Here is a 14959-nt window from a genome sequence, read left to right on the forward strand (position 1 = left end):
AAGCTGTCTGTAACTTGAAGCTGTTGTATCTTAGCTATATTTGGCAAAAACAAAGCCTCAAACGTGAATTGTAGACCACCACCTGCTTGAAGTGTGGGTGTTTTATTGTTGTGTCCTTTCTTCTTAAGCTGAGATTTGTAAGAGGGGCGCCGTTTGCACACAAGGACATACATTCATAATCATTTCTTACTCACTTTGTGTGCCACATTTCCATAAGAACTGGTTGGTATTGTGCAAAGACATATTGTTGTATTTAATTTATTGTTCCCAATTAGAAACGTTGGCCTCATCTGCTTGATGCTACGGAGGTCTTGTGCAAGGGAGCAGAACTCAGCCCCTAATGTGGGCCCCAGGACAGAAATGTTTTGCATATGCTTTGCACTATCAGCCCAGGATATGAACTTTGTTTACGCAGCTCAGCCTGTAAGTCAGCACAGGGCTGTAAATCAGTCTGGTAAAGCCATAAGAAGCAAGAGGGTTCCCACGGCAGCCCATCATTCAGTGGTTTTCAGGCAAGACTGGGAATCCACTTTAAATTTTTCATTTGATAGTGTGGCAAAGGGTGATTCCACCAGCAGCCGGAGATTACTTTCCTCATGCATATGCTTGACCCTTTGTCACTGTTACAAAAATTTGACCTCCATCCAGCTAAAAATACTGGATGCCGCTCATACCTTTCTGCTGAATTTCAAATGAATTCAAGAGGGTGTTTTATGCAATGCCTTCTCCTATCCAGGAGTGTTATTCTATTAAGAAGTAGGTCTGATGCTGGAAATTAGTATTTCTTCCCTCTTCACAAAATAAAAAAAATACTGAGTTTTTTATGAGTAACTCATTTCTGGCTCTGGTAAGGAGAGATGTCTCAACTACGCTCTACTGAAGACTGCGTTGCACATCCAGCAATGCTGCAGGGATCTGGTTTAAGTGAAACTGCAACTTGCTTACATTTAATCCATTTGTCCAATAGAGTTAATTCCTAGAAAAAATTGTGCTGTTGTGTGCTGACAGCTTATTTTGACAGGTGTTAAATGCTTTGCATGCAGGCCTGAGGATGTTTGGCAGCTTAAAATATTTGGTTATTACAAGTTCTCACTCTCAAAATGGAATTTTCTGTGCACAAGGAACATGCCCTCTATAATTTATTTTTAAAAGCTTTTTTTATTTGGAATTTTCAGAGTAATTCCTAGAAGCCCTTCCCATAGGGCCAAAGACTAAGTTACTTAAAAGGTACAGTGAGCTGCATAGAATAATGTATGAATAAAAATGCACTGCAATGATCAAGATAAGCTGTTGAGCATGGTACACTACAGTTACACTGTACACAGAATCTGATGAGATTGCCAAGTGCAGTAATGGGTAAAAATTGATGGTATTGCCTTGATAAGCATTTTGCATATTATTAATGATAATATTTTGAATTTTTCCACAGGCACAAAGATGTCATTGTCAGCCAAGGTAAATAAAAAGATTTCTTTTTAAATACTGGATGAAGTTGAAAATATTTGCTTTTGACTGAATCGTATTTCCTGTAAATGAATACATTGGGACATATGCTTACGAAACAGGGGTTTAGAGATAAAATGGCATTTATCAACTCCAAGAATTCATTTGGCAAAAGGTTACTCCAGACACATATATGAACCTTTAAAATTATGGAGAAATATCTCATCAGATTGGATCTTTAGTAAGTACAGAAGTTTTCGGTAGGTGGGTGGTGGGAGGATTTGATTTATTTTTGTCAAACAAACCATTTTCTAAAAATTATTTTCTCTATGTATATGTGCATAGAGAGAGGTTATAAAAATAACCTAAAATTTTGACCTATGTACCAGTCTTCATCCAAGCAAGTGTGAGTGAGACTTCAGAAATAGTTTTAAGATATTTTATTTCTGTCCCATAACTAGCAAAAATGTCAACTCGTGAAAAAAACAGCCAAGGTAAGAATTAAGCTATGCCCTTTGGTCGCTTTCTTCTAATTCAGCACTCTCACAAATCTTTTATTTGGCTTTTTACCATCAAAGAGCATCAGTCTCTTAATCATTGTCTTAATATTTCAGCTCTGTTCTCTTGGAAATTTATACGCATATGCACATTGCAGTCTGTATGGGGGCTATTTGGGAATAGTTCAAATAAATTATGGCACACATAATTTCATCAGAGAGGAATATGTGTTCAAATAGAAGTCTTGCATTGTTGCCTAAGATATCAGAGTGTTAAGAACTGCCAACTAAAAGATTTGTTTTATCTCAGCTTTCTGTCTTGCCAATATTACAACATATAAATGCTGATTAGACAAGAACAGAGACTGAAGGTTTTAATAGTCTCCTGAAATGAAAAATGAGTCTATTCTGAAGTGTATGTCTTTGCCCCAATGAATCGTGCATTCTGTGGCTACCTGCTGCTGCTGGCTTGTTCAGTCAGGAAAAGGAGCCATCTGTCTGAACATTTGGGATGTGACAAGAGTCCACTTCTGGTGTTGCAAAACTACTCTGCTTTGAATGTCCTGCAAACTGTACTGAAGCATGCAGTTTCAAAACTAAAGCATGTAACCAAGTGCATGCTGTACACAACAGATCTATGTACAGGGGTTTTGTCTTGTGCTTTTTTGCTGCTAATTAAAAAATCTGTAGTCTTCAGATTCTGTGCTGCCAGCAAGTTTGCATTATTCACACTTTGATTGCTTTTGGTCTCCTTCAAAAAAGAAAAAAAAGCCCTCTGATTTTTTGAAAGTTAATATATGAATTGCTGGAATGAAAGCAAAAATCAACTTGGATCCAATTGCTTTATCTTTTTCTAGTTCACAGAGAAATTACAGGTATAAAAATATTCTGAATTAATGCTTACCAAAAGCACCTTCAGAGACAGGATGTGTGAAAGGGAATGAATAAGTACCAGGAACAAAGAAGAAATGTTACATTACGCCATGGTGCTTAACAAACCAGCTGTGGAAGAGTACATATGTGCAGTAAAAGGAAAGCTAATCAGTAGTGGCCAGACCAGCTGCAATTTACCTTTGCAAGATTTTGAATAAAACTATTATATTAAAAATACCTTTCCCGGTAAAAACAGCTTTTTACAAAACCAAGTTATGTATAGCTAAAATACCTTCAGTACTAATTACTTTCTTACAACGTGCTTCTACAAGTCTGCTTGTTCTGCCCAAAATGGACCATCCTGAAATTCTCTCATTCTAGTAGCTGTAACTTCAGTGACCTCAATGTGTTCCTTATCTTCTGTGTTACTGTGCAGAGGATGTGATGCATGGGCCCCTTCCAAGTGTGTCATGCCATAGTCTGTCCTGAGCCTAACTAGAATCAAAGAGAAACATGATGCAGATAACAGGGTTCCACACATGTGGGAGGTGGAGGGAAAGTCTTGTAATAGAAAATGCATTTGCTTCCATTTTAAATACATGGAGTGGCAAAACATAGTTCTGTCTCTAACGTGGATGTGGGTACAATTAGAGGAGTCAAAGTTGTTTTGGGTTTTTTTGTTTGTTTGGTTTTGGGTTTTTTTGGGGTTTTTTTTTTTTTTTTTTTTTTTTTTTAATATGGACAATTGAATGTATTTTTGACAGGTTTTAGAGTGTGTCTGTGTGTGTGAGACTGTTAGCTTTTATGTTGCGTTTGCTGCCACAGAAAAAAGCCTGTGTAGGTTGCTGTTGTTGCAGCAGTTTACCCATCCTTCCCAGTATAAGCTTAGCAATACTTGGTCACTTTTACACGAGGACAGATGACTTTAGCCTATTTTGTACTTGACAGTTGCCACATTGGCACCATGACCAAAGTGGTCAGGAAGCTGAAGAGTTGTACAGACAGTTAGAATCATGTTTCTGAGGTAAATCCTGTGGACTTGGACAGTGTTGTCTTGGGTAGGGTGGGATGAAAAGTTGCCCTTGCTCGTGGTGTTTGTACAGAAACTTCCTGTTCTGGAAGGCAAGAGCACAAAAAGTTACAGCTGCTTTAATGCTCCTTTGTGGCATGCCAGCCTTTGCCTCTAGGGGTGAGCACTCTCTAGCACATTGTTAATTAAGTTACAGCAGCTCCCCTGAGCTGCTCATTTCACTGAGCTGTGTGTAAAACACTGTGTATGCTCCCAGCACTCATCTCCCGTAAGGATTGCATCCGTGTGCTTCCTAGACCTAGAAATTCTGTGAAGGAGGCTCTTGGGAAGACTGCTGGTGTGCAAATTATAAAGCTTCAAAGCAAATCTACAGTAAAAATACATCAGTGTCTTTATACACACATAAAATAAGTTTGGAATCACTGTGAAATTGCAAATTTTCATAGCAGAAGGTGTTTGCATAGGATAATGGGATGGAAGACATCAATTTTGTGTTGCTTTAAACATCCTGGCATCACTTTGTTTCCTTTTTTTGATTCAGCTAATAAAAAAATAGCTTTAAAAATGTTGGTATGGTATAGTACCACAAAATACAGCTGAACACATTTTTGCATGCTTAGCTCTCAGAATGTAATTTTTCTAGCAGCAGAAGATACTGCAATTATATCTGTCTTCTGATACTCTGTAGATTCATTGTGGTTTCTGTTGGTGTTGGTATTAGCTATTAAAGTGAAAGACTTGGGGAGCAAGTGAGAGTCATAGCTGAGCTTCAGCAGTGAAAGGCATTAGCTGTGGTGTCGGAATTGGCTTTGGTTTGGTGTGGAGTCCCCCAGAGAGTGTTGCATGTAAATGTCAGCAGGACCTAGGCAATTCTCTCCTGCCAGGAGCAGCGGCAGCATGGGCAGCCACAGCCTGCAGCTGTCTTGTGGGCAGCCACTTGGTTTTTTTTGGTTTATCTGCTTGCCAAAGCCACAAGTGTTTCAGTGTCATCTCGTACCTTCTCAGTACCCAGTTTTGTTCCCTCGGTGCCTTTCTCTCTCCCACTTGGGTTGAATTGTATGTACTTCAAGTAAGGTTAGTCCTGAGCTTTATGCTTCTGGTTATGTGTTGCAGCAGAAGTCATAGGGTCAGTTTGTTTGTTTGTCCTTGTAAACCACCAACCTTTTTAGAGTAAAATCCAGTACTAAAATTCTGTGAAAATCCAATAAAGCTATGGGTGAAATGAACAGGTGCTCACTACAGCCTTAAAAAGACCCTAACTAAAGTTACTCTTTTAAATTCTTTACCAGCAGGTGTTTATAATTCCCTATTAAAGTCATCTTGCTTCTCACTTCAGCAGAAACATTTTTTTAAGTATCAATCATAAGGCATTCATATTTTTATACCAAGAAGTTAAAGACCTGGCTTATTTTGAGATAAAAGGTAATTTATTTCCCTGAGATTGTATGTTTGAGTTTGGTTTTCAGTGATAGCAGCTCCATATATGAATCACTTGTTCACTTATTATAAAGTAATAAGAGGCACTTAAACTTTTTGGATGGCAATAAAAACCATATGTGAAAGAATTAATGAAAACCATGCACTGCATTCCTAAGGTTTTTGGTTTTGGTTTTTATTTTCTTTTTTTTTTTAATTGTGCTTTTTTAGTTTCCAGTACTTTTTATTCTGTTAGTTTAACTGTGTTATAGTTTTAGCTTCATGGACAGAGCAGTTGTGGAGCACACAATGGAAAAAATGTGCCCTGCTGACAATGTGTGCTGTCTGTGGAGAGTGCAAAGGCTACCTCAGACTGCTTTCTCATCAGACAGTGATTTTGTGTCAGGTGGTTGTTGAAGGTGCTCCTATACCTGAGAGCAAATAGACACCCCCATCTATCATTACTGAGCTTCTTGCTTTTGTTCAGGCACAGTGCATATTATTGAAATCCATCAATACTGTCACAAAACCAAATAGTGTACTTGGGAGTTTTTATCACCGATACTTGGTGAAGTCAGCATTCTATAATTTAAGCAGGAAGCATTTATATCGAGTCTTACTGAGCATATTTGGGTCCAGTATTCCTTGTTCAGTCTTTGTTTTTCTTTTTTTTTTTTTTTTTATAAAAAGCTATAGTTTAATATTAAACTTCAGTTGTTTCAGTGCTAATGGTAACTGTTGTTAATATCTAGATTCATGTCACCCAATAAATGAAAAAGCAAAATTCACTTATCAGGTTATGTAAAATTAGTAACCAAAGATCTGTTAAGAAATTTCAAGGCAAAGCTGTAAAATCATTCCAAATCAGGGCAAGTCTCTTGTCTCATCTATTGTATTTGACTGTTTGGCTGGCATTGCAGCAGGGCTCTGTAACAACAGTGCATGTCTGTCTGTCCGGTTCAGCAGGCATTGGCACATAATAGCTTGGGGTGAGAGATGGCAGACCTGCAGGCGCATGGTAATTCCACTGTAAGGTTGAATGTAACGGTCTGGGCTTGGTGGCTGAATTTGGTTATTTGTCTCTGTGCTGTTAGCACTGGTTTAAATTAGAAACAGGCTTCTAAGCTCTTGTCTCTCAGGTTAGTGGTCCTGCAGAGTTCTTGGACACAGGCCTGAAAGCAGAAGGCTTGTGGGAAAGAAGCTATTTGTAGTTTTAAAAAGCATAGCTTCACTGGTCAAGCAACTAGAAGGTGAAGACAGATTAATAAATGGACCCTGGATGTGGTAGTTTATTGTATATTATTGGAGTGTTCTGCATGGCCAAGATAGCTGGAGTCTTTTGGGGTTTTTCATTTGCTTGTAAATCACTTTAGGGTGCTGCTACACAGAAATAGAACTGAGCTGGGGTTTTAATGCACTGGCCCATGTTGAACTTTCAAACTAGTTGGGGTGGGACCTACTGAAAAATAGTCAGTAATAATTTGCAGAATTACTGTAATAATTCCTTTAGAACTAAACTAGTGTGTGTATGTATATAATCTACTGTATGCTCATTAGACATCCCATTATGTCCACTCTTGCTTGCTGAAGAGCAGTTAATTACAGCACAGACTTGTGGGGCTACCTCAGTGTCTTGTGTAATGAGGAATAGTGTAATATAAAATATATTCTCTAAATATTATGTCCAGTCTTGTTGAAGAAATCATTAATTGAGGGTGAAGGTTTCTCACATGCCTCTACAAAACTACTTGATGACTTTTTTTTGCGGCATGTTTTTTTTGAAAATTGGAGGATTTTGTAGTGTCGCTGTCTTCAAATTTCTGAAGTATCTGAATAGTAGCTTTCATGTCTTCTGAATTGCTTTTTGCCCTAGATACTTGTGAGTTAATCTACAAAGACTTCTTTGATCTTTTTTTCTCCTCCTTTCCTATTTTTATTATTTTCCTTTGCAAGCCTTTCGTATTCCCCTAAGAATATGATTCAGGGGAAGTAATAAATTTCTTAAGTGCCACTGCATGAGCCTTTCTGTGCTGGCTTCATGGATTTCAGCCTTTCAGATGGTTTGTACTGCAATATCTTTGCTCTCTGTTATCACTTGCAGGGTTTTTTCATTGGCCTTACCTTCCAGCTTGCTTTCCCTGATTTGCTGTGTTTTAAACTTTCTTCCAAAGGTGAATTAATAGAAATTTTTGGGAGTTGAATTTTAATGTTATTGAGCTGCTTTTTCTTATTTCTTCAACTTTTTTTTTTTTTTAATAAGGCCTGATTAAAAGCTTATTCATGCTAATGGGAATCTCTTCTTGGTACAAGGAGGCTTTGCAGAAAACTTTGTCAGTTCACTATTATTCTACAAATTTTATTTGTCCTTAGTTTTAGTCAGTCCTGGATTGCTATGCCTTGTCAACAGGTTCCTTGCATGCAAGGTAACTATGCTGGTTTACAGTGACTGTCAGAGAAGATGCACACATTTCCTTGCAGGTCAGCCAGGCTTCTGGAGCTCCCTCTCACTAGCAGCACCTTGTTCCACCAACATATTTATCCCTTTCTTCTCCGTCAGGCTGTAAACTTCCAAAGAATTTGCTGTAGATACTTTGGTTGCTAACATCTACCTCCAGCCTGCTGGGACCTATTTGGCTTAGTGTTTACACTAATGAACTTAACACAGGAAAGTAGAAGCACTGAAATTTCACTGAAGGCACAAAGCTGGGAGGCCAAACTGATAGAGTTGGAAGCTGAGATTTTAATACAGTAAGACCTAGATGTTCCTGAGGCTGAAGTAGTATTAAAAAAAAATTAAATTATTAAAAAATTAGGTTGCTAGCAATGTTCTAGCTATAAACAGCTGCTTGCTAGAATTAAATGATAGGGGAAGGGGATACTACATGCCACTTAACTGTATGAAGACTGTATAAGACTCACTTATTTTGATAACACAAATGCAGTCCCAGGATGTATCAGAAGTAATTCTAATGGAGATATAGAGGCCTTGTGGAAATGTTAAAGCATCAAAACCCTGGTAGGTTCAACCATAACCATACCATAAACCCATAACCATAAAGGGTAAATTTTGTTGTGTGGGAGAGGCACACTAAACCCTTGTTATACAAAAAGATAGCTGGATATTTTTATTTTTTCAGAATATAAAGGCTTGGAGGATTGATGTTTTCATGCTCACCCAATTCACTTTCTGACAGCAGATAGGCAGACCTGTGCTGAAGTGAGCAGCCATGCTGTCACACACACAAAGAAAGAAAACAACCTGGCCTTGTGTTATTGACACCTGGAAATTGAGAAGTTCCTAACTAGTAGTAGTAGGAGGAGGTTTTTGGGTGCTATTCTGAAATCAGCAGTGTGCTTGTGTCGCTCAGTGACAGCCAAGGCTCTACTCTCCAAAGCAGGTGCAGCAGTACTCTGCAGGGTAAAAAACATCAATGCAAACAGAGAGAGAGCACTGGGAAGGCATGTTGGGTATCTGTCAGGCTGGACTAGGCTGAGCTGAGCCAAGCCATGGTGTTTCTCTAGCTCATTACATTAATTTGCAAAGCCACATATGCCTGAACCGTGTTCAAGACTACCATTAGATGCGCCCTCACCATATCCTGGCTTCTCTCTTAGTGTCTCTCCTTCTGAGCAGTGTTTTGTGTCACTTCAGCTGACTGGGGCCACATTTTAGTCAAATTAAGTGTTTCTGCATCTTTGGGGCCGAGTTAATATTTTCCCCAAACCTCTGGGGAATGCACAGAGAGCCAAGACCTGCTTGGCGTCTGCTTAGGTCCAGCATACCCAGAGGGCTGCTATGCCTGAGCCAATCCTGGGAGCATAAATTGGGAGTGCTGATCCTGTGTTCCCTGGCACTTGTGTAAAGAGATTGTTGAAGCTCCAGAAGTGAAATATCGTGGAGCCAAGCAGAGTCTGGCAGGGGCTGTGAATTTGAGCTCAAAGCTGCACAAAAAGCAGCTACAGCTGTTCCCGGTGAAGAGCTGGCCCCTGGAGCCAGGGCACTGCAGCTGCTTGGCGCTACCTTTTGTAGCGGCTCTGGGCCTGAGCTGTTACTTTTTGTGAGCTGTGGGTTATCCATGGCGCCTGGGTGTGCTACCTGCAGAGCCTCAACTGTACTTTTCAGTTGGTTTGATCCATATGTGAAAGGATTTATAGGATGTCTGCAGTTGCAGATTAATTAACGTAGCAAGTGCCAAGGATTCTTCATGATGTGCCCTCCTGGCCCTTTCCACACACATCCCCCAGCCCCCTCCCTTTCCCAGATGCTTCTGCTCAGTGGATAGTGGGATCTGAACATCTCTTTATACAGAACAAAATATTTTTACTTTCATATCTAGTGTTTTCAGGCTGATAGATACCAGAATTGTCAAGGATTTTTTGTTGGTTGGCATTTAGTGAGTTTTTTACCCACTCTCTTTAGTAGTTTAGACTTTTTCTCCCTTGTCATCCCTTACATACATAGCTGTCATAGTACGAGCAAGGCTCTTTTTTCCCAAAAGAAGGAAATAAAAGTCTGGATATGCTGCTTTGTTGTACTGAAAAACAGTGAGGGCTGCAGGAAAGGATTGTAGTCTAATGCTCTTGATCATTCAGTTGAGCAAGTATAGTATGAAAGAGTTAAATCACTGATTTTCTTAACTTGCAAATACAAGAATTTGGCCTCAGGCAATTAACTGCTGTTTGAGAATGGTGTTGGTAAGCTGTCATCCTCTCTAGTATTTCAAAAGATTTTTACATTAATATTATATCTGCCCTACAGGTTATTCTAACAAAAGGAAATTTACAGTCTTAGACAAAAAAATCTTTCAATGGACTGTCTCTTTTTCTAATCCTTCTGCTTCTTTAGGGAGAGGCTTAATCAAGTTCTACCTAGCCTGTGTCTTTCTAACAAGTGTTTTAAATATGTATCTTCAAAGGTAATCTTGAGTAAATACAGCTAGTTAATAAAGGTAAAAAAAATGTTCTTTCTTTAATGGAAAACTTCAGAGAGCTAATTTGTATCTGAGTGCCCTGTAGATATTCTTTTCCCTAAGCTGCAGGAGAGCCTCTTCTGCCAGAGGCTTGACTGAATTCCTCTTGGAATCTTCATGCCTCTCATCTGCAGAGTCCAACAGGTGCAACTGCCTCCAACCATAAGAATTTCAGTTGCAGGTTGTCTCCACTGTTCTAAGCAACAATGAGACATTTGATCCTAAATTTGTAGTGTCATTTTGCACTGATCTTGTGGAACCATAAGTGTCAAGCTCTGTGTTAAATCAAGAATTTATGGATTAATGAGTGGTCTTTTGTAAATACCCTCAGGCTTTAATTTATAAGACTGTCGGTGCCAGATTTTAATAGAAAGGTCATTGTTAATACATTACTCTTGTGTTTGGCCACTGTTATTTTATCTCTGAATATACATACTATAAAAATATATTGGTGGATAAATGAGACATGGTACTAGTTTGGAGTAATTATCTAAACATTTATGTCAAACTAGTGACAGCTCTGATCTTTAGCTTTCCTTAGCAATGCAATTAAGCAATGCATGTGGTAAAATCCATGTGGTGAAATAACTGTTGTGTCTAATTTAGCTATGAGGGAGTAATTTTCTTTGTTCCTTTTTATTTTATCTGAGACAGGTTTTCTACTGTTCTCAGTGGAGAGACTCATGCGGTTCTTGTTCAAAGCACCCATGTTTTTTCTTGGAAAGAAGCGATACAACTGTTTTTCATCTTTTTAATATTTGCTCCTTTTGTACTGAACTTCTGTGGCTCAACTTTCATTGTATTAATATGCTAAATAAGAAAAAAAACCTTTATGTATGTGTTAGTTTTAAATTGTTCAATTATTACGATTATTGACCTGGTTTCTTTTGCCTTTTTAGATCTCTGAGTTTGACTTGAGCTGTTAAGCTATGATTCTGTGGCAATAAGTCTGAGTTTCTCATAATTTCAATTTCAGTTGTTTTAGGGAATGCCAAACATAGGTTGCACAATCATGCAGTCTGAGCATTAATCTTATGCTTAATTGGGGAAATATTTCCAAGCATTCCTTGATGATTGTAGGGAAGTCTGTTTCATGTTTCTTAAAGAAGTACTAAAGTAATTGTTAAAAAATCTTAATTTTAGATCTTAATGCTTGTTGCATCAAATGTGATTAGAGATTTCTTAATACCATATTGCTAATTTACAGCTATTCTTCTACTCAACTCTACTTCTACTCCACTTCTACTCAACTATTCAAAATTTGGTTTGAACTCTGAGTTCCCTGTGTCTGCTACAATTTTCAAACCCCCACTTATAAAAAAGTGTCAGTGTTCCAAATTCACAGCAGGATATTGTATTACTTTAGTTAATATTTATGCTATAAATGGATATTAATTATAATGAAGTTGGAGAGCAAAAGGTTACTACTTCATTGATGCAAAATTAGTGGAGTATTTGGTTCTTTGTCATCAGGGCTTTTAGAAATGGAACTGTAATTTTCCCTGGTGGTAGGCATCCTTGAAAAGGATCCACTAAAGGCTTTTGAAGTGCTCAGATTCCCACAGAGATGATATGCCCATATCTTGTCACAGCTCTAGGCAGTATTAGCTGGAGTCATTCTGAGCTGTTGCTTTTTTCCATTCTTCAGGATGCAATGCTTAATAACACAGGTTGCTGTATTAGTTTCTGGTGATATATAATTCTTGATTATATTCATCTGCAAAGCTCTTGACACTTTTTCCTGTGGTGTTCTTGTGCCTTAGCTTGGCTGCTAGGATTTGGAAAGGTGGGCGGCTGAGCAGGGCAAAGAACCAGTTGGAGAGTTGGCCTGGGAGGGTTGTGGTTAATGGGTCATACTGTACCTGGTGACACGAGGCACTCTCAGGTTTGCAGTGACAGCAGACTGGGGGCCCAGTGGCTGTGCTGGGGAGATGGGCTTGTAGGAACCTCATTAATTAAGCAGAGACAAATTCCAAGTCCTGCACCTATGGAAGAGTCTCCGGCAGGAACAGAGTCTGCGAACAGAGGGGCTGCAGGAAGCAAGCTCTATGGGAATGGCCCCCAAGGTGCTGTCAGGTGCCAGGAGAAGCTGTGCCATCTCCACCCTAAGAGTTTTTCAAATCTGCATTAGGAAAAATCCAGAGGAACCTAGTCTGGCCTCATGGCCAGGCAGAGGTTGGACTTAGACACTTCCTCAGGTCCTTTACAACCTGAAAAGTCTCATCCTGTAATTCTGTGACCAATTATTTATTCAGTTTCAGATTTTAATTTGAATTTTGCCTTTATAACGTGCATGTCTAAAATGCTACATGCTCAGCCTGTTCTATCACAAATTCAACTAACGCTTGTTCTGTGTGCATTTAATGTTCCATAAAAAAAAAAATAAAATCTGGGCCTTTACCAAGCTCACATTTCTAAAATAATTGTTACATGACCAGTGTGATTTGCATCTCTGTGCTTATTACTGGTGACTTTTGTGTAAACTTGCCATGTGATTAACGTGCCTTTTTGTTTCAACAGAAGGAGAATATATCAAGATGTTCATGCGAGGCCGACCAATCACAATGTTCATTCCTTCTGATGTAGAAAACTATGATGATATTAGGACAGAGCTGCCTCCTGAAAAGTTAAAACTGGAGTGGGTGTATCCTTAATATCAACAACTACTCACTGTTCCCTTTTTGTCTTGTCTTGCATTTTTCTCTTTTAGAATTCAGTCTTGTCTCTTCTTTGTCAAGAGGTTAAAAATAAAAGGTGAGGGAAGATGTTCAAATTACTATAACAACGGAAATGGTTTGTAACTCCTGTATAGTACAACTTTAAATAGCAGGCTACATAGGTATAGAAATACTGTACTTTTTCTTTGTTTGTTTTGCTGTTAACACTAATTCTAATTTATTAACTTTATATTTAGTGCAAAAGAAAGCATCTTTGGAAAGTTACAAAATATGAAAAATGTCCTCCTCTACCTCCCACTATATTAATGTAGGCTTTGCTTCAGGAATAGTTAGTTTTCAGCTATGGAAGGTGTTGAGTTTGTGTTGTTTTGTATGAAGTGAGGATAGAAGAAGCAAGACACCCTTTGCACTGCTTCTGTATTTCAGCGCCAAAGTGAAGCAGTTAATTTCATGGAACCTAGTTTGTATTAAATGCACTAAATTTGTCGTTTGAAGAACTGATTCGGTGTGGCTGATGAAAATTCTCCGAGTTTACTAGATCAGACATTAAGTTCATTTTGAGAGATGTGCCTTTGCACATGTTTGGGTCTTCCTGTCGCTCCCCCATCTCTGCAGATTTTTCCAGTAAGCTGTGATTGTGTAAGTAAGTTTCGTAGTACTTCAGTAAAATAACATGTCTAGGCAGCACTTGAGTTATTGTAATAATTTGAAGTTTGATGCTCTGAGGTTGCTGAAAGCAGGAAGATTTTTTAGCAATGTTGATGATACACTGTCACATGTCAGGAAGAAAGCTTAGAATTAAAGTCTGACTGGAAGGAAAACAGAGCTTTTATTCATGCTTTGTAAAACTGTGGTACCCAATTTTCCAGCCATCACAGCTCTTGGTTGCTAATGCTGGTACTCATGACTGTGGAGTGAATTGGGTTAGTCAGTGATTTGGCTGAAATGTAATCTCTTTTTGTGAAGTTAATTTTCAAGCAGGACCAATACATTAGTTTGATTTGCCTCACAAACATGCAAGGACTCAACTGGCATACTGGAGGAAGATCAGCTCGACTTTTCCAGCATCAGTGAGCAGTTTGGACTGATGAAAACTGATCATGAAGTCACACCCTCAGTTAAGTAGGTGCAAATCCCAGTGTGGACACATTCAATGTCCAAGAACCTTAAGTTCAGGTTAAACCACTTGGCGCTGAGTTCTAATGAAAGTGAAATAAATCTAGTCAAAGGAGACTGTCCATATGTTTTGGAATCTGTTAAGGGAAATGTCATCCCAAATCAGACCAGTATTATTTATGAGTGCAGGGTATCTTTTAGATGGAAAGATGAAGAAAATGAGGAAAAGGCAGTAAAATTTAGGAGGACTAAATAATGGTCTCTATGAATTTGAAAAAAAATTGCTTTTCAGTGTGGAGAATACAGCAACAGCAGACCTTCTGCTTTATGCTTAGGTTTAGCAAGGAGAACAAATCTGCAAGGCAGCTATATCTTGCAAATATGATGGCAAACTGAACCCTTCTTAAAAAGGCATGATTTACTAATATATTTTACTAATGGAATATTTTACTATTGTCAGTATTTTACTAATGTCACCTGAAAGCTCAACTGAGTGTTGAATAGTTCCATTCATAGGTTTTGTTTTGAATTCTTTTAATTCTCCTGCCTTCTAGATTTTTTTTATAATTGGGTTTTCCTTTTTTTATTACTCTTTTGGAAAATGCTGGTTAACTATGACCAACCGTGAGGAAACAACAGGTAGATTATTGGGGTGGTTTTTTGTTGGTTTATTGGGTGGGGGAGAGAGGGGCTCCTTTTTGGATGTTTCCTTTAGGGTTTGTTCAACTCCTGATACCCTGTACTATAGATTCAAGTAGGGAAACTTAGGTTTTGTCTGCCTTGCACATCATTGTCATTTGAACAAATGCCTAAGCTGCTTGGCAAGGTAAAGCAGCTCATGGGGGAGTCTGAGCTTTTTACTGTGTCTGGTTCCTGAGTGATGTCATTTAAGTTGAATAATTTAGTTTGCGTATCCCTGCTTTGTAGTGCAATCTT

At 38.5% G+C, this 14959-nt stretch overlaps 1 protein-coding gene across 2 annotated transcripts in view; it reads left to right on the forward strand.

Moving 5' to 3' along the window:
• Positions 1-14959, forward strand: part of EML4 (EMAP like 4) — a 146933-nt gene that overhangs the window by 98099 nt on the left and 33875 nt on the right. For both annotated transcript variants that reach the window (XM_041413571.1, XM_041413570.1), the window contains exons 6-8: positions 1430-1455; positions 1905-1937; positions 12750-12873. In XM_041413571.1, the coding sequence (XP_041269505.1) occupies positions 1430-1455; positions 1905-1937; positions 12750-12873 (183 nt within the window). The remainder of the gene's footprint in view (positions 1-1429; positions 1456-1904; positions 1938-12749; positions 12874-14959) is intronic.

Source organism: Onychostruthus taczanowskii, unplaced genomic scaffold, assembly GCF_017590055.1.
Source record: "Onychostruthus taczanowskii isolate IOZ18803 unplaced genomic scaffold, ASM1759005v1 scaffold42, whole genome shotgun sequence".
Taxonomy (NCBI): Eukaryota; Metazoa; Chordata; class Aves; order Passeriformes; family Passeridae; genus Onychostruthus; species Onychostruthus taczanowskii.